The sequence below is a fragment of the Esox lucius genome, chromosome 17, assembly GCF_011004845.1.
Source record: "Esox lucius isolate fEsoLuc1 chromosome 17, fEsoLuc1.pri, whole genome shotgun sequence".
Lineage (NCBI taxonomy): Eukaryota > Metazoa > Chordata > Actinopteri > Esociformes > Esocidae > Esox > Esox lucius.
Window position 1 is genome coordinate 13428443 of NC_047585.1, and position 24337 is coordinate 13452779.

Below are 24337 nucleotides of genomic sequence, written 5' to 3' on the forward strand. Positions count from 1 at the left end.
CCGCCCACTGGTGGTAAGAGCTCACATCCGCCGTGCTCCCTGTGAATATGTGGGCCCCTCAAAGGCCCATGCTTAGTCCGCTCTGGTATTCCTTGTTCGCCCACGACTACTTGGCCTTTATGACTCGATCCGCGTAATACTGACGACACTGCGATGGTCGGCCTAGTCACCGCTGACGATGAGGCAGCTTACCTGGAGGAGGTCAGACAACAATATCTCTAACTCGACCATATGAAGGGAGATGATGCGAAGGAGCTGATGGTGGATACTGTAAATGGAGAGCCAAACACGCTCCCGTTCGCGTACACAGGGCTGAAGTGGAGCAGGTAAGGAGGTATGTTCCCCGGCGTCCACACCACTTAGGAATGAACACGGTCGGCACACACTGAGCTGTGAAGAAAGCACGTCAGATTCTCTTCCCCTTAAGGGCGGCTGACAAGATTTGTCATGGCCCCCTCAGAACCTCAGAAAGTTCTGCAGCTGCATCACCGAGAGCATTTTCACAGGCTTCATCGTTGCATGGAATGGCAACTACACCGCCTTTGAGCACAAGGCACTTCAGGCTTGGTAGACATAACAGGGCAAAGCTCCTAGCCGTCCAGGACCTATACACCAGGCGGTGTCAGTGGATGGCTCTGGATATTTTCACGGCAAGTGGTACAGCTTCTATCCCAAAGCTGTAAGACGGTTAGACATGACTGATGATTACTCAATGGCCACCTGGACTATCCATATTATCCCCTTTTTGCTTTAACCCTTTAGCAGTGACGTTATGCACACGCATTGGACTCTACACCCAATCTCACACACACTGGACTCACATACACTCACTCTCTGGACTTACACTGGACTCACATACACTCACACTCACTCTCTGGACTCACACTGGACTCACATACACTCACTCTCTGGACTCACACTGGACTCACATACACTCACACTCACTCTCTGGACTCACACTGGACTCACATACACTCACTCTCTGGACTCACACTGGACTCACATACACTCACTCTCTGGACTCACACTGGACTCACATACACTCACTCTCTGGACTCACATACACTCACTCTCTGGACTCACACTGGACTCACATACACTCACTCTCTGGACTCACACTGGACTCACATACACTCACTCTCTGGATTCACACTGGACTCACATACACTCACTCTCTGGACACTGGAATCTGGACTCTTATTAAACACACAGACATCACATATACTGCTGCTACTGTTTATTATCTATCTAGTTGTTTAGTCCACTTAGCTCCACATGTATGTATATAAACCCAACTACCTCATACTCCTGTATGTCAACTCAGTACTGGGACTTCTGTTTATTTTGTACCTCAAACTCCTGTATATGAACTCAGTACGGGGACTTCCTGTTTGTATTGTACCTCATGCTCCTGTATATGAACTCAGTACGGCGACTTCTTGTTTATATTGTACCTCATACTCTTGTATATCAACTCAGTACTGTTTATGTTGTCGTTATTTGTAGTTCTGTGTGCTACTTTTTGGATGTACATTTGTGTCTATTTCTATCTCTTTCTCTTACTTGCTTACTTGCTCAATGCAGAAGGGTTTTATAGCATTTTTTTCCTAAGCATATCACAAATAAATTGCTCCTGGGTAGGTAGATTATGGGTATTATAAATATACTAAAATGGCCAGTGTTTAATGACAGGGTTTGCTTCATTACAGTGGTGTTTACCAGGCCGTAGCCTATTTAACCCTGATATGTGGATTCAACAGTTGTGGATCCCTGTAGTTACATGTGATAGGGTCACATTTCATGGGTAATTAACATGGTATTTAACAAGTACATTTAAAAACTGTGAGGACAAAAACATTAGTTAAACAGTTAGAGAATGTTTAATAGCATCACTAGTTAGATGTTTTGTATAACAATCAGTATGTACATTAACATTCCTTGTTCCGCTTGTGTAATAACTGGTTCTTCAACAACTATATTACCATCTGGTAACACTGTAATACCTATATAATGACTGTAGTTGCTACAATAATTACTGTGTTAGATATAAAGTATGTAGGGCAACTTAATTTAAATACTGGTTGTGTTTTATTGTGTGTATGGAAGGGTGTGTATGTACATTTGTTGGTACTTTGTGTTTGCATGGATGAAGGCTGTGTGCTCTGGTAGCGGGTGTTTCTGAGTGTGTATCTCTGTCAGACTAATATAGAGTGTTAGAAGATGCAATGAAATGACAGCCTGTGTTCCTCCTCTGTATTCCGGTTCTCATCAGGTTGTGTAGTTGCGTCTGTTTGTTCATGTCGCTGCAGATGCTAGGAGCAGAGTTGATCAAGGAGGCCTCACTCTTCTGTTCTCCTGTCACCCCTGTCTGTCCCTGTCTCTCACACTCCCCCCTCTCTTTCTCTCTCTCTCTCTCTCTCTCTTTGCATAGTCCCCCCTCCCCTCACTCTCTGCCTTAATTCAAATTCTTATTCAAAATGCTTCAGTGGAATGAAATTTAGTACAAATATTGCCAGAGCAAAGGGATCCACCTACAAATTATGAATATGACTGAAAACTACCATCCAGTGCTGCTTGAACATGCGTGAATCCTGCAGGGATGGTCATTCTTTTTGTATAACATTTTAAAATAAACTCATAAAATCCTTATCTTAACCCCAATAAATAAAGACATTACAAATATAGGACACAAATAAAAATGTTTGATTTATTTTCATAGTATATGGAGAAATGTTGTTAATTCAACCAAAACTCAGATTTCATGTGTGCAAAAATATGTGAACCCCTTCATTCAATAGCTAGCAGGACCTTAATTAGCTGCAATAACTTGGATTAAATGTGTCCTATAGCCACTTATTAGCCTCTGACATATTTTTTGAGGGATTTTTGACCACTCTTTTAAGGGGTGTCAGGCATGTCCTGCCTGCTTCAGGTCCTGCCACAGCATCTCGTTTGGATTAAGGTCAGGATTTGGCCGATCCAAAACACAAATCTTCTTTCTTCTGAGCAGTTCTTTGAGAGACTTGCTTGAAATCTTTGGGTTGTTGTTTTGTTGGAAGACCTATTTTGGCTCAGTTTTAGCTCCTTGACGGATGACCTGATTCAAGAATCTCCTGGTAAACCTCACAATACATGGTATCCTGACCAGAATCGGGCCCAGATCTTGACATTCCCACCACTATGTTGGACTGTTAGGATAAGGTTCTTTTGGTAGTTGGCTGTGATGTTTTTTCACCAAATGTAGTGTATTTGTTTGTGATCAAAAGGTCAATGTTTTACTTATCTGTCCAGTAAATGGACTTCCAGAAACCTTGAAGTTTATCCAGGTGGTCTCTGGAAAAGTTAAAATGGGCAATTTGTTTCTTTTTTGACAGCAGAGGCTTCTTCTTAGCAACCTTCCAATTAATTGCCATTTCGACCAAGTGTTCTTATTTTTGCAAAGGAGGTCTGCAAGTCCTCCTAGGACATGGTCCTCAGTCGGAAAAGGGTGGCTTGCCCACTTCAGGTTGGTGGAGAGTGCCTGCCTCAAGTGGAGGAGTTTAAGTATCTAGGGGTCTTGTTCACGAGTGAGGGAAGGATGGAACGGGAGATTGACAGACGGATCGGTGCAGCTTCTGCAGTAATGCAGTCGATGTATCGGTCTGTCGTGGTGAAGAAAGAGCTGAGCCGCAAGGCGAAGCTCTCGATTTACCAGTCAATCTACGTTCCTACTCTCACCTATGGTCATGAGCTTTGGGTCATGACCGAAAGGACAAGATCCCGGATACAGGCGGCCGAAATGAGTTTTCTCCGCAGGGTGGCTGGGCGATCCCTTAGAGATAGGGTGAGAAGCTCGGTCACCCGGGAGGAGCTCAGAGTAGAGCCACTGCTCCTCCACATCGAGAGGGGTCAGCTGAGGTGGCTTGGGCATCTTTTTCGGATGCCTCCGGAACGCCTTCCTGGGAAGGTGTTCCGGTCCCGTCCCACCGGGAGGAGACCCCGGGGAAGACCTAGGACACGCTGGAGGGACTATGTCTCCCGGCTGGCCTGGGAACGCCTCGGTGTCCCCCCGGAAGAGCTAGAGGAAGTGTCTGGGGAGAGGGAAGTCTGGGCATCCCTGCTTAGACTGCTGCCCCCGCGACCCGGCCCCGGATAAGCGGAAGAAGATGGATGGTTGGATGGAGGTCTGCAAGTCTCCAGATGTTATTGTTTGCATTAACATTTACCTGATTTATTATGTTTATTGTGGTTCTTGGGGATATGTTGGAAGGCCAACCACTTCTAGGCCGAGTTGCTTTTGTCTTAAATACTTTGTAAAGGGATTTTGGCTCATAGTGGACTGATAGAGCTCAGATCTTTTTGAGATGGTTGTATATCCTTTCCCAGACTAATGTGCTGTCACTACCCTCTTCCTGATGTCCTCTGCGGTTTTCTCTCCTCTCAGCTTGGTGTATTTTGCGTTCACATGTATGGGTAACGCCAAATTGACTAAGGTTTGTGTTTCTGATCAGATTCCCGCTCTAACTATTTCCTAAAGATCCCTCCTTTGATTGGTTCATTTGGTACCCAATTACACTGCTCAAAAAAATTAAGGGAACACTTAAAACACATCGTGTCTCGATGAATGAAATATGAAAATGTTAAAGATTAAAATCTTTACTGTACATTGTGTGATTTGTTGAGAACAAAATTACGTAATAAAGGTCATTGGAAACCAAAACCACTAACTGATTGAGGGCTGAATTCAAACTCGCACCAAAAATCAAAGTAAACATTTGAAATCACAGGCTGTTTCAACGGCCCGTGAATTTCATTATTGCACCACATAATGTGACTCAGTAGTATGTATGGTCCCCACAAGCCGGTATGCAACGTTTGGGCATGCTCCTAATGAGACGGTGGATGGGGTCCTGAGGGCCAGTCAATAGCATCAATGCCTCCATCATCCAGGACCTGCCCACACACTCTGGCCACATGCGACATTGTCCCACACCAGGGGGAACCCAGGGCCCACTACACTAGTGCAAGGTCTGACGATGGGTCTGAGGATTTCATCACGGTACCTAACAGCAGTCAGGGCTAGCACGGATATACCTTCCCAGACCATCACTGACCCACCGCCAAACCGGTCATGCTGGATGATGTAGCAGGCAGCATAACATTCACCACGACATCTCCAGACTCTTTCACGTCTGTCACGTGCTCTGTGTGAACCTGCTCTAATCTTTGAAAAGAATGGGGCGCCAATGATGTACCGGAGTTCTGGTGTTTTCTGGCACCAATCAAGCTACACAGTGCTGGGCTGTGAGCACAGGTCCTACTAGGATGTCGGGCTCTCATGCCACCCTCATGGAGTCCGTTTCTGACAGTTTGGTTAGAAACATGCACACCAGTAGCCCACTGGAGGTCATTTTGTAGGGCTCTGGAAGTGCTTTTCCTGTTCCTCCTCGTACAAAAAAGCAAATACTGGTCCTGCTGTTGGGTTGATGATTTTCTACGGCCCTATCCAGCTGTCCTCATCTAACTCCCATCTCCTGGTATCTCCTCCATGCTCTTGAATAATAAAGCAAACCCTCTTGCAACGGCATGTATGGATTTACCATCCTGGAGGAGCTGGACTACCTGTGCAACCTGAATGGGCTGCAGGTACCGCCTCATGCTACCAGTAGTGACAAGGACACTAGCAAAATGCAAAGCTTGAGAAGAATCACTCAGGAAAGATAACGAGAAAGCAATTGTCTGTGGCCACCACCTGCAAAACGATTCCTTTTTGGGGGTTGACTTGCTGTTGCTTCTCCAGTGTATTTGTTGTCACTTTAATCTGCCTCAAACCAGGTGACAATCGCTTATGCATCCAAACTGGACAGTTAGAAAAAATTTATTCTACTTACCTATGTATTTAACCAATGCAACTTGGGGTTCATTTATTTTTGCACCTGTGCTAATTCCTGTTTAATTTTGTTTTTCTTCTACACACATGATTTCCTCTGAACCAACATATGGAATTGGTAACTATAAATCTGTTACGTCTGATTAAATAAAGATTTCAAGGTGAACACAAAAAAAAACTACAATTGCACATACTTTCAAAGAAGCACTGTACTAAACAACAATACATACTGTAGTTTTAATAACAAAAGATGAAATAGTATAATTCTATTAATTCAAATCTGTCTCTGGCTGATGCAGGTGCCTGCAACAAACAAAACCGGCAGGTCAACTAGTTAGTCAGCAGAATTGTTAACACCTGTAGTACAGGATAAAAAAGCAGCCATATGCACTCTCTCATTGTCAGAGGCTTTTCACCAGACATGCTCCAGAGAACCAGCATGTATTGTTTTTCCTCTGCGCTCTCTCTCTCTGTCTCTCTTTCTTTCTCTCTGTCTCTCTCTCCGTGTGCATCTTTGTCACCTACATGGTCGATACCCACACGTCAACCTGCTGGGTTGTTGGAACACAACAACAAATGTGGTTTTAAAATGATGCCCTTGGGCTTTCTCTCAGTGATGCCAGTGACAAGCATCTAGGCCCTGAGTTTGAAGTTTGGGCATGTCTGGTACTATTCTGCCAAACGGAGGTGCGTTTCAGAGCCTACCCAACAACCTAGCACTGAGGAGACACTGACATGGTGTTGAGGCTTAGGTTGAGGTGAGACTGACTGACATGGTGCTGAGGTTTAGGTCCAGGTCAGACTGACTCACATAGTGTTGAGGTGATACTGACTGACATGGTGTCAAGCTTTAGTTCAGCCGTCTCACCCTCGGGGCTCTCTGGAGATCTGTCCGTATACCACAATAAGGTGTGTGTTTGTGTGAGTGTGTGTGTTCGTGTAAGTGTGTGTGCGTGTGCATGTGTCATCCTGGTTTCACTGTGCATGTGGTGCTAAAAGTCCCAATAATGATAGTAAAAATCTTTTTTGGGTTTAGTATTAGGTTGTAGGTAATAGGTTCATGCTGGTTGTATTACACTTAATGACTTCCTACAATATAGGTTTCTAATCCATGGCTGTTTATTATCTACAATAAAGAAAATATTTTGATTTGGTTTTGTCTTTACATAAAACACAAAACTATGTCATATTTCTAGTCGTTCCAACTTATTTACCTACTCCTTTTTTAGTTTCTTTTCTGAAGGAGGACTGTTTTGTCCTGTTGCTTCAAAACAAAAGACATTCTGCTTGCAAGAAATAACGTTTGAATTTTTTTAAAATACACTACCGTTCCAAAGTTTGGGGCCAAAAAAAAAGTGTAATGCACAGACTAGATGCGTTGCCTGTATGAATCATATGGCCTGCCCCATGGATCATATGGCCTACCTTATGAATTATATGGACTACTTGTATGAATCATATTTCTTACCTTTATGAGTCATAATTTCTAACTGTATGAATCATATGACCTACCGGTTTAAATAATTTGGCCAACAGGTGTGGATCATTTGTCCTGCCTGTATGAATCTTGTGTCCTACCTGATTGAATCATATTTCCAACCTGTTTGAACCATATGTCCTACCTGTATGAATAATTTGGTTTACCTGTTTGAGCTGTATCGTCTACCTGTTTTAATTATATGCCCTACATGTATGGGTATTATGGCCTGCCTGTTTGAATCATATGGACATGTATGAATCATAGAGCCTACCTATATGAATCTTATGGCCTAAGTATATGAATCAGAGGGTTGCCAAACTTGCCAACATTGTTTTCCTCCTCAAATCTATTCCACACAATATGTTGCCTCCTCATATGATAGTGTTAAAGGCAGTGCCTCGTCTCATACTGGTCTAGACCAATCAATGTGTATGTCATTTGTTTTCACTGTGGAAGCTAGGTGAATTGCAGCAAAAACTGTTTACATTCAAACCAACTCTCCACAATCGTAAATTCACTGAAGCCCCATTACAAAACCAACTTGCTCTTGCCCTGCTTCTGTAGGATGTTTCACTTACATTTTTGGTTGACCAGCTTACAAAAGTTTCAAAACCTATATTTTATGATATTTTTAAGATGTTTTATAGCATTTTAGATTACTTAATCATTCCCTACTCTATTCAGTGCTTGTTTTTTTTTTCTTGAACAGAAGTTGAAATGTGTTGAATATGACAAAAAACAGAGGGATTTAGCTTGCCCTATTCTCATCGAGTCTCATGGCTTATTTAGTGATGCTTCACAACAGCTGTTGACCAATAGAAATGTAATATTTTAGAATGTGCTTTTGATGCGCCCAAAATCCTTCTCATGAATGATGGTCCTGAAACACTTATTATGGCAGATTTATTATGGGATTTATGGATTTCCCAAAAATATACAAATCTGTTTTGTACCATCAATCTGACCACCAAAGTCGAGATCCTAGTCAAGCTGACCAGCACAGTCCAGATCCTACATTTAATTACATTTGCAAACAATTCCAACTGGTAGTTGCTCAGTTGAATGATGAATAGGATCACAATGTTCTGTTCTTGAAGGACTTTGTGAAACCATGTGATCTTCCTGTCGTTCAGTTCAGAAACATTTGTGGCTTAATGAGGAAATTGTGTGTTCTTCTGGAACTACATCTCACATAGAAAAAGACTACATCTCCTAATAGCCCCTCTGGCCTGGAAGGATTTTCTGGTGTGTCTGGATAGATAGCCGACAGCATTAAAGAGGCCTATTTAGAGAACTGAATTACGTACTGTAAGTGTATTGGATCAGCTAAAGTTGATGGATTCAACCTGGAGGAGGAATGTCATGTGGAAGGCCAGACTAGTGGATTGTCCCTCTATGGCACAGCCACTGGGTTGGATAAAGTTTCTTAACAGAATATTTGTCATGATAGTTTGAGACTGGTCATTTCAGCCAGGCAAGTGCTTTTGCTCCAGTACAGATAAACACTCACCTAAAGGATTATTAGGAACACCTGTTCAATTTCTCATTAATGCAATTATCTAATCAACCAATCACATGGCAGTTGCTTTAATGCATTTAGGGGTGTGGTCCTGCTCAAGACAATCTCCTGAACTCCAAACTGAATGTCAGAATGGGAAAGAAAGGTGATTTAAGCAATTTTGAGCTTGGCATGATTGTTGGTGACAGACGGGCCGGTCTGAGTGTTTCACAATCTGCTCAGTTACTGGGATTTTCACGCACAACCATTTCTAGGGTTTACAAAGAATGGTGTGAAAAGGGAAAAACATCCAGTATGCGGCAGTCCTGTGGGTGAAAATGCCTTGTTGATGCTAGAGGTCAGAGGAGAATGGGCCGACTGATTCAAGCTGATAGAAGAGCAACTTCTGAAATAACCACTCATTACAACCGAGGTATGCAGCAAAGCATTTGTGAAGCCACAACACGCACAACCTTGAGGCGGATGGGCTACAACAGCAGAAGACCCCACCGGGTACCACTCATCTCCACTACAAATAGGAAAAAGAGGCTACAATTTGCACGAGCTCACCAAAATTGGACAGTTGAAGACTGGAAGAATGTTGCCTGGTCTGATGAGTCTCGATTTCTGTTGAGACATTCAGATGGTAGAGTCAGAATTTGGCGTAAACAGAATGAGAACATGGATCCATCATGTTACCACTGTTCAGGCTGGTGGTGGTGGTGTAATGGTGTGGGGGATGTTTTCTTGGCACACTTTAGGCCCTTTAGTGCCAATTGGGCATGGTTTAAATGCCACGGCCTACCTGAGCATTGTTTCTGACCATGTCCATCCCTTTATGACCACCATGTACCCATCCTCTGATGGCTACTTCCAGCAGGATAAAGAACCATGTCACAAAGCTCGAATCATTTCAAATTGCTTTCTTGAACATGACAATGAGTTCACTGTACTAAAATGGCCCCCACAGTCACCAGATCTCAACCCAATAGAGCATCTTTGGGATGTGGTGGAACAGGAGCTTCGTGCCCTGGATGTGCATGCCACAAATCTCCATCAACTGCAAGATGCTATCCTATCAATATGGGCCAACATTTCTAAAGAATGCTTTCAGCAATTTGTTGAATCAATGCCACGTAGAATTAAGGCAGTTCTGAAGGCGAAAGGGGGTCAAACACAGTATTAGTATGGTGTTCCTAATAATCCTTTAGGTGAGTGTATTGTTGCATTCAGATAAAGTAGTTCCAACAGTCTGCCTCAGTCTTCTCTGCTGTAAAGAGCCGCTACCCCCGATTATTTCAAAACAGCTGTGATCCTATTGAGCTAGTTATTCTAAATGAGTTCTGCTCATGTTCTAGATGCGGAATGCTTGCGATGGTGCTCTTTTATAGAGAGCTTGCATTTTACTGTAAGATTCTGCTTTTCTAAAACCTGCTGTTCTGGCCATTCTCGTAAAGCTAGCTTGAAAGCTAGCTAGTATTCAGATGTGTAAGCTGACATTTCATAAAGACACCAGAATTGAAAGCCGCTGTTGTTCTACGCAAAGCTGCTGTTTAAGAATGGAAAGCTGAAATGGGAGTGCGTAGACACCTTTGAACACTATTCAGATTTTCTGCTTTGGAAAGCTGTTCTTTCACTGGTTCCATGGTGGATGGATGGCAACATGTTGCTTGGTCCGTTACAGTATGAGGTCTCCGTGGAATTGGCAGAAAGGGAGAGAGTGCAGGAGCATGTAACGACGAGGAGCGTAACGACTAGGAGTGCCAAGTGCAACAGAGAGTGTTACCATCGCCGTAGTTGAGGGAGGGGGGGATTAGATGAAAACAAAGACCGGGATTATCTCCGGGCTACAATACCACTACGCACAGCCTCTTCAGAACGGGCCCTCAAAAGGCCTCCTAGGATCACCGAACAAAGACGGGGTCTCCCACCCACAGCCGCAGGGTCTCTCTGCCAGCCTACAGAGCCGGCTCCAAAGAACTACAATGCCCAGCCGCCTGTGGGATGGCAGCCGGGGACCTTGGATTAAGGGTCATTATTTCCTCTCATTATGGACGTTCCTTTTGTTGCATCCCTCAGAGGAGAGAAAAGCGCAGCCATGTTATCACTGGCCACTCAGCACGATGACGACAAACTTCACATTGGATGCCCTCTAATTATGGGGCTTAGTCTGGTTATGGGAACACGCATGACATTGTGCCAACACATGAGGTCCCTGCTCTGTTCCCACTAGCGCTCATTTCAAGGGTGGACAACACAAATGGATGGAACTGTTATTTACGTGCATCTATGTTCTCTCAGAGAGTAATCCATGGTTGGATCATGGATTGACAGTCGTCTCTGTTGTTGTTTGTTTTAGTAAGTCACTTCACGTGGCCAGAGGTCTGGCTGTTAGATTGGGATGATGATAGACATTGAAGGCGGCCAAGGATGGACCCTGCTGATAGGTGGAAAGTGATATAAGACAGATGGGGAGCATTGGAGACAGCTAAGCTAGAGGAAGAGATAGACGGGTGGGGATATGGACGGACGGAGGTAGGTAGGGAGGGAGGGAGGGAGGGAGGAGGGGGACAGAGAGAGAGTGCTGGTCGGAGATGTTTTAAATTCTGGTGCCGACAGTCCCTCCATCTGTCATTGTGGTGCTAGGTTCTGACTCAGTGATTTCTGTGATTGGCCCTAATCCCAGCCAAGTGCCAGTAGAGAGACAGACAGAATAAAGAGCTTAGACTCCCTCTCTGTCAAAATGGGAGTGTTCAGTCTGGGTTGCAGACTGTACTGGCTGTTACTAAGAACCACTGGGCCGGACCTGACCACTGGAGCTCCCCTTATGGATCCTGGGTAATATGACACACAGGCACCTAATTAGTGGTAGTAACACTGTATTATCACAATAATTATTACATGTATTATTTGGCAAACGTGTTTACGCAAAGCACCTTTCAGTCACGTCTGACAATGCTGCTGACCAACCTGTTTAGCCTTATGTGGAGGCAGTGCGTGAAAGCCCAGTCAAACCGTGGGAGTGGCGGCGTCAAAGGCAAGGAGGAAAATCTGCATTCTTTTGGGGCTCGCCTAACAGCGGGGAAGTTACTGAAGCCCCGCAAGCCATCATGCTTGTGTTAAGGGCCCTGGTGTCATTGTCGTCCGATGTGTGTCCCCCAGACACGGTGTTGAGAGGTCAATCACAAGGTGTTGAGGGCCTCAATTTACCACCGCTGCAATCACGCTAGGCCTCAAGCGCCGGTTGTTTTGTTGAGTGGCCTGGCGTTCACACACATTACGCGCCGGTGTTTCTCGAGATTGCCCTCGTGATCAACCCAGACGACAGCGTGTCGGGCTGAGTGCGCCTAATGTCTCGCTGGCCAGCTGGGCGGCTGGCTGGAGGTTTAGACTCGAGGACCCTGGCTCAACGGCAGCAATCAGACGAACCACTGGCCGGCACACCGGGTGAGACGGCGAGGCGTGCCGTTTGTGTAGCTCAATGCAGCGTGACACGGATGGTCTCTGGTGTGCTGTCACTCCTCTAAAAATAACATGACTTTGAGTGATTAAACCGCTCGCTCCCCTTCAGAACCCAGCAAACAGAGCCGTCGTGAATATTAAAGATGCTAATCGCCTCACGCTGTGCTTTGCCTTAGCGTTTTTTTGTTGTTTTGTTTCAGTTGACAAGTGATTGAGAGAGAGAGACTAGCCCTTTGTACAAGGCAGGCTCCCATGAACATCACAGACAGGGCCCAAGCTTAGGCCACTCATGAGCCATCCGGCAGAATCATGTCAAGTCACTTTGGTGCTACGTTTCTACTGTCAGCTAGTCTACCATCTACACTGTGCGGTTTCGGCTCGACGTACACTACCGGTCAAAAGTCTGGGAGATGTCCTTGTTTTCTATGAAAACAAACACGAAATGAGTAGGAAAATGAATAGGAATTATTGCCATTGACAAGGTTGGAAATTATGATTTTTAATTGAAATTGTAATTGTATCCTTCAAACTTAGTTTTTGTCAAAGAATCCTAAATTTGCAGCAATTACAGCCTGCCAGACGTTTGGCATTCTAGTTGTCTGTTTGTTGAGGTAATCTGAAGAGATTTCATCCCGTGCTTCCTGAAGCACCTCCCACAGGTTGGATTGGCACTTACATGCCATACGGGTAAGCTGCTCCCACAGCAGCTCTAAAGAGTTGAGATCCGGTGACTGTGCTGGCCGCTACTTTACGGATAGAATACCAGCTGACTTCTTCTTCCCATAATAGTTCTTATATAGTTTGGAGCTGTGCTTTGGGTCATTGTCCTGTGTAGTAGCCTTTTCCAATCAGACCTTTATTCCCAATTGCTACTAATGTTGGTTGAGCTGGATATAGCTTGACGCGTGCAGTTGGTTGTAAAGATGGGTAGAAAGAAGTTGATTCAGTCGGTCCAATGACCATTTATTGTTAATGATGAAGAATGTTAACAAATCTTGAGGTAAATAAAATAAACAATTAAATTAAAGTAGTCTCTTCTCTTCATATGGTAGCAAAGGGCTTTTCACGTCATGGCACCACAGAGCACACCACCACACGGTCAAAAGACTGTTTGCCCTCTCAGCCACACACCAATACTGGGCTTCCTGTCTTTAAGGCCATTCCCCTTGGGCTCCACATTCAGCCTCCTAACCGTCCTTTAGGTGGCAGTAGACAGACCTGTTGCCACTCACACATTCATCCAGAACACACACGCATACACTACTATTCACAAGAAAGAAACATGAAATTAATTCAAAGCTCAAGTTGGCTCCTACATCCTGTTTAACACTAGGACCGCCAGGCCTTTTTTACCCCCTTTAACCGCCAGATCCGAACGCCGTTTGGCGTCATTAGCATACGAATCCTCCCTATTAGCATGGACATTCTCCTCCGCAGCGTCACCATCCAGCCAGAGCATCAGTTCATCTACTGAGTCGTCATCAAACTATATAGAAGTATAAAAAATAATGAATTACAGAATGTGTTGGTTTTAAATGGTAAATGAATTTGAAAAATGTGAAAAATGTATCATACGGAAAAAAAGAATAGACAGAACGATTATTTTTAAGAACACAGGCTATAGTATTTGAATTTGTTTATTAGGCCCTACAAATGTAAACAATTAAAAAATGACAACCCTTCAATTATTCTAAGGTAAATCCTTTAATATTTAGTTTTCATTTTGATGAAGTACAAGGTAAAATAAGAGACATTATCGACCAGTTTGCGACAATCAAAGGATATGCGTTTGAATAGTCTACATAGGCCTAAAGCACGGTTGCTTGATAAACACGATACATATTCAAAGAATGAATAACACATATGCTACAGCCTATTCATAGAAATAAAAATGATAAAGTTGATAACATTTATTTGACCCAAATCGTGCCATCTCTTCCAGACTCCAATCTCACAGGGGTCACTGTTGATTTGTTCCTTTTTTTTTGTGAGGAGGCTCAGGCATTGGTGGTGGCGGTTCAATATCTGAATCAGATGAAGACCTGGCATCCGACAGGTCAGTTTCAAGATCTATTTCTGATCTTCCAACTGACTCCATCTCATCTAAATCTTGCAGCATCTGCAATTCTGTCAGGGCGTCAAATCGTGGGGTTTGGTTTGCCATTGTGAACTAAACACTGTTAATTGTGTCTGAGTTGTGTCTGACTTGCTCACCGAGTTCAGATTATATACACTTTCTACCCTCATCATCACACTTCAGTCACATGCATAGGTGTGTCTGGGTTGATGAGGGGTTATCGCCCATTCATCCACTGACATCATTGCTATTCCCTTGCTATTCATGAGATTCGATTAGACCAGGTTCCTGAGGTAGACATGTACGTGTAACAAATGAAAAAGAATGTAAACAACATGTATGCAATTTCTTAATCTTCAGTAAAATAAGCAGAGAAAAATCTAAGATTTTGGATATGATGCGTGTTCGATTTAGTTTAGCTTTTTCTCCTAAAATAAAAACAGTAATGCCTTTGTTGAATTGGTGAGTGGTGACTGCTAAACAATATCCTTGGTATTTCGTTAAGTGAATACTTTTTTAGGATAATACATTTGTAGGTTTACATTTGATGAATTAACCTACACAATAAGCTGAATCTCCTATTGTAAAACGATAACGTGTGATAAATAGCCTATATCGTTTGTATTATGTTTCAATAATAGCCTAATTAAGCCATTTTGAAGTTATTCAAATTCAACCATGGTCTGATCATCCTTCTGGGAGTATTGTGCATTCATCCATTGATGTCAGGCATTCAGTGAGGGGTGATTAGTGCCTGGGTACCATTTGGGTACCAACGCTAAGTGGCGTGGGTTGTTGGTGGGTTAAGTAGGAAAACAGGGTATAAAAGATAAATTGTCTCTAAACTGACAAACTTTTTCTGTTCATCAGTTTAGAATTCTGACAACGGAACAATGTAATATACGCCTATTTAGGAAAAGTCATGGAAGGAGGAGGGTGTAGCTTTCAAATGGCAGTTTTATTTTAATTACAAACTCAAACGGCAATTGGCATAGGCATTTGGTGGTTCTAGTATTAAGGAGGAAATTGGCTCCAATCAAGTGCCGTCCACAGGGTATGGCATGACATTGCAAAATGGATAGCCTTGCTTCTTCAAGATCCCTTCTACCCTGTACAAATATCCCACTTTACCACCACCAAAGCACCCCCAGAACATCACGTTGCCTCCACCATGCTTGACAGATGGCGTCAAGCACTCCTCCAGCATCTTTTAATTTGGTCTGCGTCTGATGCTTGTTCTTCTTTGTGATCCAGACACCTCAAAACGTTATTCATCAATCAGTCAAATGTATTTATAAAGCCCTTTTTACATCAGCAGTTGTCACAATGTGCTTTTACAAAACACCCAGCCTGAAATCCCAAGGAGCAAGCAACAATAATGTTGAAGCACAGTGGGTAGGAGAAACTCCCTAAAAGGGGCCGAAATTTTGGAAGAAACCTAGAGAGGAACCAGGCTCATTTGATCATTTTAAGAGTAGGGTTATCAGACTGGCCGCTGGTATCTTCAGGTATCATCTTGATCTGCAACATAGCCAGGAGGACTTTGGGCAGTGGCAGCAATGAGTCTTTAGAGCCTGGTACTCTGGAGGTTTTACAAGGTTTTACCTTGGGGCTGAAACAGGGGGCTCCAGTGACACTGTGGCCCATTCCAGAAGAGGCCCTGAACAGGGCCCAACAGACAGGAAGTAATCTGTCCATTTTACTTTTTTCCAGTCTTCCTCTGTCCATCTTAATCTTTTTATTTATTCGCCAGTTTAAAATATACCTTTTTCTTTGCAATGCCAGAATTTTGTCAATTTCCTTCTCATACGCTGCAGGATATTCCACTGATTCCATCACACGGTCAACATCTATGACAACACTGTACATCTCTTGTCCCCCGACAACGTTTTGAACAGTATCCAAGTCTGGGGTTTCCTCGTCATTGTCCGATTAATCTTCCGAGCCTGAGAGGGTAATGGCGTTATTGTGCTCCAGAAAGTATTCTCCCACAACTTGTTCCCACTCAGATTTGTAAACAACGCCAGCTAAATTCTGGGCAGTGATTGAAAGCTCTAGCAATGCATTCGCATTTATCCATGTTTGAAATTCCCGGGATCACAATGATACTGACCAAATAGTTGTATTATTAACTGGTGACTTGATAGACCAATCAGATCTCAGTATGTCAGCATGTCTCGCCCCTTCATTATCTCAGCCAATACAGGAAAAGTTTAGTGTATTTTCCGCTGGTTTAACAAGTGGTTTGAGTTTTACATTTTATTCAAACTTACACTTCCCATACTAGTTAGTTATTAAGTCACATTAAAGTTCACAACTTCAAGAAGGCATTTCTGGAAAAAAGACAATGTCCCAGCACATGTTTTTTGTCTTACAAACAGCTCTCTTGAAAAGTAGTGACATGACTTAAGCCCAGTTTCTTGAATTCTGTCACATTTGTCCTCTTGCCCAGTTGTTCACTGCGGCCTCCCACTCCTGTTTCTATTCAGGTTAGAGACAGTTTCTCCTGTTCTGTGAAGCGAGTAGTACACAGTGTTGTGTGAAATCATCAGTTTCTTGTCAATTTCTCACATGGAATAGCTTTCATTTCTCAGAACAGGAATAGACTGGTTTAGATTGTGTCAGAGATGGTAAAACATTTTGGATGGGTTGGACTGTACTGTGTACATAGTAGTTAGAGTGTCCATGTCTCTGCCTCGGAATTGTCACTTGGCTTATCTCTGCTGTGCCTTGCTGATTTCACAATGCTCACCCCGTTGCACTAATGCTCACCCCGTTGCACTAACGCTCACTCCATTGCACTAATGCTCACCCCGTTGCACTAATGCTCACCCTGTTGCAATAACGCTCACCCCGTCGCATTAACGCTCACCCTGTTGCACTAACGCTCACCCCGTCGCACTAACGCTCACCCCGTTGCACTAATGCTCACCCTGTTGCAATAACGCTCACCCCGTCGCATTAACGCTCACCCTGTTGCACTAACGCTCACCCCGTCGCACTAACGCTCACCCCGTTGCACTAATGCTCACCTTGTTGCACTAACGCTCACCCCGTTGCACCTCCTCCCCCACTCCCCTCAGTCTGATTCATGGACTGTTTGTGTCTCATCTGTCTGGGCCAACACACAGGAAGGAAAGACACATGAAGACGCATGGCTGTTTCGGTGCAGGGAGGGACTGCTTTAAGCTGCCACTGGAGAAATATGGAAGAACAGTGCTTAGATGAGGACAGAGGATCCCTACTGAGATGAAGACAGAGGGACACTACTGAGATGAAGACAGAGGGACACTACTGAGATGAAGACAGTGGAACACTACTAAGATGAAGACAGAAGGACACTACTGAGATGAAGACAGGAGGACACTACTGAGATGAAGACAGAAGGACACTACTGAGATGAAGACAGAAGGACACTACTGAGATGAAGACAGGAGGACACTACTGAGATGAAGACAGAGGGACACTACTGAGATGAAGACAGAAGGACACTACGGAGATGAAGACAGAGGAACACTACTGAGATGAAGACAGTGGAACACTACTGAGATGAAGACAGAGGGACACTACTGAGATGAAGACAGAGGGACAATACTGAAATGAAGACAGTGGAACACTACTGAGATGAAGACAGAGGGACATTACTGAGATGAAGACAGAGGGACACTACTGAGATGAAGACAGAGGGACATTACTGACATGAAGACAGAGGGACACTACTGAGATGAAGACAGAGGGACACTACTGAGATGAAGACAGAGGGACACTACTGAGATGAAGACAGTGGAACACTACTGAGATGAAGACAGAGGGACATTACTGAGATGAAGACAGAGGGTATGCAGACTTTTGAACAGGGGTCAGTTCTTTTTTTCTTTGTTGCCATGTTTTGTTTTATGATTGTGCCATTCTGTTATGACCTACAGTTGAATGGTAATCCCAAAAGAAATAAAAGACGTGTTTTGCCTGCTCACTCAGGTTTTCTTTACAAATGGTACATATATTACCAATTCTCCAAGGGTATGCAAACTTTTGACCACCACTGTAATTGTTTCACTGGTTCAACATCTTATTGGCAGTGAATAATTAAAGTCTCCATTTCATTGTTTCTTCAGTCAGGTGATTCATGTATTGAATGTTAATACACTCTGGCTCATGACTGCATAAAAAACCTAATTAGTCTGACATTCAGCTATTATGTTTCTCCATCAGGTTTCGTGACATCATAAACAGATGACAGTATAACTACTACTTACAGGCTACTAGGAGTAGTTCAGTATGTCTGGGATTTGGTAGGAGTAGTTCAGTATGTCTGGGGTTTGGTAGGAGTAATTCAGTATGTCTGGGGTTTTCTAGGAGTAGTTCAGTATGTCTGGGGTTTTCTAGGAGTAGTTCAGTATGTCTGGGCTTTTCTAGGAGTAGTTCAGTATGTCTGGGCTTTTCTAGGAGTAGTTCAGTATGTCTGGGGTTTGTTAGGAGTAGTTCAGTATGTCTGGGGTTTTCTAGGAGTAGTTCAGTATATCTGGGGTTTGTTAGGAGTAGTTCAGTATGTCCGGGGTTTGGTAGGAGTAGGTCTGGCTATTTCTGGCCAGCTCAGTGGGTGGATCTTAGTCATGGGGGCGTGTCTTAATGTAAGGGGATGGGCCTTCAGACAGAAATAGGACACTTCTGACTGTAACGAGTTGATGACTTTTCCTGTCTTTTCACAGAATAAAACCCTCTTCTCATGTGCTAGGGGAATATGGTTCCTTTGATGTCATACCAGAAATGAAAGTCCTCTTAGTGGGAGTCAAAATAGGGTTTGTACTTTTCGAGCCCAGGGACTGTGTTGCTGGCTGGGGGGTAATTCTGGGATGGGAACCAGATCGCCCCCTAGAGGCGTGCTTGTGATTGAAGTTTCAGAAGAGAGGAAACCTAGATATAGTATTAAAGCAGAGGCACGGTGTACTGTAGACACACAGGAAAGAGACTCACTCCTCTAGAGTTTAACTCTATTTTGGTGACATGATATTTTGGGTCGCCTATAAGCGTTCACATAGCCACTACTCCATGTTATGTTCCCTGTGCAATTAATTATGAACGACCTATAGAATAATTATGCAATAAGTTCCGAGGAGGTGTCATGGCTACGGCCAAGACAGAGTGCCTGAGAGCCTTTAGCCATGGCATATTGACCATATTACACCCCCCAGAGGTATTATTGCTATTACAAACTTTATTGCTTTATTGTGATTATAAACTAGTTACCAGGGTAATCACAAAACCGAAACAATATTTGGTGAAATACGTGTGTAGTTTCATCTGAATGAAGAAACGCCTCACTGAACTCCCCTAGCAACGACAATGCATTTGACAGGTTTAAAAAACCTGTACAGTGAAAATCTAAGTTCAGAATCTGTCACCTCTTATCCAAAGAATGTTGTTGAATTTGTGGCTAAAGCTTAAAGAGATGGGGAAAAAAACTGTAAAATACCCCCAACTCAAGTATGTCTCCAACAGAAAATGTGAAAAAGTCTATTCACATGAATAATTGTATTTCGGTCCGGAAACATCTGGAAACAAATGTTGTATGTTATTCAATGAGCGTCACCTTCTCTAATCCACTGACTCTGAATACTCCTTGGAAAGAATAGGTTGTAATCACAGTTCCATTTTCCATTTGAAACACACAGCATCAACTTTGCTATGTGTGTAGCACCGTTTTGCCACAGTAGATGGTATGAAATCTTAGTCATTAAGCTTGTGCTTTACAGAAATCAAACTCCCCTGACAGTTAGGAGAAATGTGTAAGCCCATTGAGGAGCATGCTGAGTTTGGCACCAGTCACTGCCTCTTGAATTATACAGTCTGTGAACAGCTGTCAGCTCACTCAGTGTTTTCCCTTGAGAGGAGATTGGCTCTGCAAGGCGGTCTTCCACAAACACTAAGGTGACCAGCTATTCTGGGACATTTCAATATTTTAAATACATTTTTGGGGTGCGATGGTAGGAAAAATATATAGATTAGTGTTAACATTTTAACTGCTTTTTTTCCCAATGTGTGTTCTTATACAGAAAGTATTTGTGTACTTTACATTTCTCTCAGGGTTGCACATTTCTCAAAGAATTGTCATTGGACCTAATTGTCTTGTTGTTTAAATACAACATCAACTGTGATTTCTCTGGCATTTTACATTTTCAAATTTTTTTTTTTCACAAAAACAGACAAGGATAGCTTAAATCAGGAACAAGCAAAATTACATCTTTCCTTGTAAAACAGGGAGGTCTGGTCACCTTAAGACACACTCACACACATTACCATATAAACACTGACCCAGCAGACCATTCTATTGCCGTTTGATCCTGACCTTTGCTTCCTGTGTGTTTCCTCTGTAGAGGCTGGCCAGGGAAGCGGAACAGTTGCAGACAGAACATGTCTGGAAGGACGGTATCAAGGTAAAGTCAGAACCTGTCTTTTCTCTCTCTCTTTCTCTCTCTCTTCATTTTCTCTCTTTATCTTTCATTTTATCCACCAAAGTAACAAAACATGTTTTTGTTCTCTTGTAAATGTCAATGCTATCAGTATCACAGACACATGTCCACACGCGTACTGTACACCAGCCTGAATAAAGATGTGTGTGTTTGGGTATTTAATATTTAATAACGTACAACAGCTTATTTCTATGGTCAGTGTGTGTTGTGCCTGAAAGGCCAAAGCAGGTTGAACTTTGTATTTCTTGAAACCTCCTGATACCTGACCTTTAAAACAGTTGAACACTTCTCCCTGGAAATATCTACATCTTTGGACGCTTGGGTGCAACTTGGCTTGTGTGTTTGTGTGTGTGTGTTTTCACCTAACGTACGCGCTCCACTGACTCCACGGGTTTTAAACACACAGACGCCCTGCATAACACACACTTGCTGACACTCAACCTCACAACCAAACACCCGACATATATACACACATCCACACACAAACACACACGCACAGATAGACCCTCCTTCCCTACTGTGGTATCCTGTCTCCAGGGAGACAAGCTCGCTGTCATGGTACACTTCCCACAAATGGATTTTTTAACCCCACGCCTCCTGGGGGATATTTGAGAAAAGGATTTAACTGATTTAAAACGAATAATTATGAGCACTACTTCCCGGCAAAGTGCATTTTTATTCATGGTCGCTTTCACTCCGAAGCCATAGTGTCTGGGTGGCTGTGCGTGCCCCCCCCCCCCCCCCCCCCCCCCCCGGTCTGCTGTGACCGTCTCCGCTAGGTCTGTCAGAGAAGCTGTCCACCTCGCTCAGAGTTGACCAGGACTGATGCCTTCCTCTCCGTCTGCCCGCGTAAACCTGGTCAGCTCTGATGTAGCTCGATCGGTGGTGCGCCCATGTGGGTAGTCGGGCTCGGGTCACACTGGTCTCCCACGGCACACCTGTTCATACGTTACTGCAGCCAATGCGGCTTTACTGCCTATTCGAGTGGAAAAGCCAAGTCTCTCTCCACCTCCTCTCTCACGCCCTCTCCTCTCTCTCTCCACCTCCTCTCTCACGCCATCTCCTCTCTCACGCCACCTCCTCTCTCACTCCACCTCCCCTCTCACGCCATCTCCTCTCTCACTCCACCTCCTCTCTCACTCCACCTCCTGTCTTTCCTTCCGTCTGACCGTCTCCCCGTCCTCCACCTTACTCTTATCTCTCAGTGCCTTTAATCAGCCATGAAAACAGTTAGAAAATATCATATTGTTGCAAAAACCGCAAATGAATTCTAATGGCGCTACTCCATTAATAATGTATTGAGTTGATTTCATTTGCCTTTCTAATTAGAGCAGGTAATGAATCTCGGCAGGGGTGACTGTGAAGCCATGAAAAAAAAACGCAACAGCGCCGCGGGTAGGAGGGCGGGAAGACAAGAGGAGGGAGAGGGGGAGAGAGGGGAGAAAGGAGAGAGAGGGGAGAAGCAGATATGCCACGTTCCCTGTGAGAAGATTTTTCCTGTTTGTAGATTTGGTGCTTTTCTAATTTCCTTTTTGGATGAACACTCGGCTGAGTGACACTGTAATTAGATTAGGACGGCATGCTCTTTGGGCATATTAGGAGTAGCACAGAGCATCTTAAACTAACGGGAGGAGCAAGCTGTCATGCGCCCACAGAAAGGTGTTTATGAAAGAGAGACAGCAGACTGTGTGTTTTGTAGCGCGCGCAGATGACAGAGAGGAAAAAGAGAGAAAGATGTATAGGGGAAGTCATGTTGTGTGTGTGGGTGTGTGTGTGTGTTTACTAATGCTCTTTTCCCTACCTGCTCTAGCCCATCTGCTCTGTTCAGTAACACAGGTGACATCACTCGACTCAATGACACGGCGGTTGACTCCGTCTCTGGACTGCTGCTGTAGCATCTGTTGCAGCAGAAACGAAAGAAGCCCGCTTCACTTCCCTTCCTGTCGTAACCGTAGCCGCGGCACCCACAATACGGCCGCGCCGACGGTCCGACTTTCTGAACGCCGGGCGGTTGGTCAGCGCAATAACTGTTGTGACGATCGTTCTGGGTTTTAAATCCATTGGAATGAAATGGTGTGTGAAATAGACATTACAGTGTTTGATGGCTCCTGATTTCTCAAGGTCATGGGCCCATCCTATCCTGGTTCTGTCAGGCTCACTTCCCTGATCAGGCCATTGTATTGGCTCTGGGAAAGACATTCAGAACATTCTATTCAGTCTCTTCCTGAAGAAGTGGGTCTCCAGGGCCATGGAGCCAGTGACAAACACATCCAGCCTATGAAGCATTTCACAAAAACACAGTCATATTCGATATAGATGTTTAAATATTACAGAACAATAGTATTGCATATTGGAAGGGTAGAAATATGAACGGGAAAGAAAGCTCGGAAGATATGACCTTAGTGCACCTCAAAAATCATTATCTAGTTGTAAATGTCATTTCAGGCAGTCTTCTATATGGGGGAGTGACTTATTCAGAGCAATCTTGTTGACCATGCGTGTTATTGAATAACATTTCTGTTCTGTCTCTGCAGCTTGCAGGTACTATTACCAGCATCAGTAATGTAACAAGTACAATTACCAGCATCATTATAGTAACAAGTACTTTTACCACCATCAGTAATGTAACCAGTCTTATTACCTGCATCAGTAATATAACAAGTCTTATTACCTGCATCAGTAATATAACAAGTACTCTTACCAGCATCAGTAATGTAACAAGTAAAATTACCAAAATCAGTAATGTAATAAGTACAATTACCAGCATCAGTAATGTGACAAGTACTATTACCACATCAGTAATGTACTGTTACCAGCATCAGTAATGTAAGAAGTACTTTTACCACCATCATTAATGCGACAAGTACTATTACCACCATCTGTAATGTAACCAGTCTTATTACCTGCATCAGTAATGTAACAAGTACTATTACCAGCATCAGTAATGCAACAAGTACTATAACCAGCATCAGTAATGTAACAAGTACTATTACCACATTCACTAATGTAACAGTTACTATTACAACCATCAGTAATGTAACAAGTACTATAACCACCATCAGTAATGTAACAAGTACTATAACCACCATCAGTAATGTAACAAGTACTATTACCACTGTCAGTAATGTAACATGTACTATTACCACTATCAGTAACGTAACAGGTACTATTACCTACATTAGTAATGTAGCAAGTACTATTACCACCACCAGTAATGTCACAAGTACTATTATCAGCATCAGTAATGTAACAAGTAATATTAACACCATCAGTGATGTTACAAGTACTATTAGCAGCATCAGTAATCTTACAAGTACTATTCCCAGCCTCAGTAATGCAACAAGTACTATTACCACCATATGTAATGTAACAAGTACTATTACCGCCATCAGTTATGTGACAAGTACTATTACCACCCTCACTAATGTAACAAGTACTAGTACAACCATCAGTAATGTAACAAGTACAATAACCACCATCA

The 24337-nt window shown here is 43.5% G+C and overlaps 1 protein-coding gene across 5 annotated transcripts in view; it reads left to right on the plus strand.

The window, feature by feature from the left end:
- cacna2d2a (calcium channel, voltage-dependent, alpha 2/delta subunit 2a) overlaps nt 1-24337 on the plus strand; it is a 176595-nt gene that overhangs the window by 60753 nt on the left and 91505 nt on the right. For all 5 annotated transcript variants that reach the window (XM_029114229.2, XM_029114230.2, XM_029114231.2 and 2 more), the window contains exon 4: nt 20761-20820. In XM_029114229.2, the coding sequence (XP_028970062.2) occupies nt 20761-20820 (60 nt within the window). The remainder of the gene's footprint in view (nt 1-20760; nt 20821-24337) is intronic.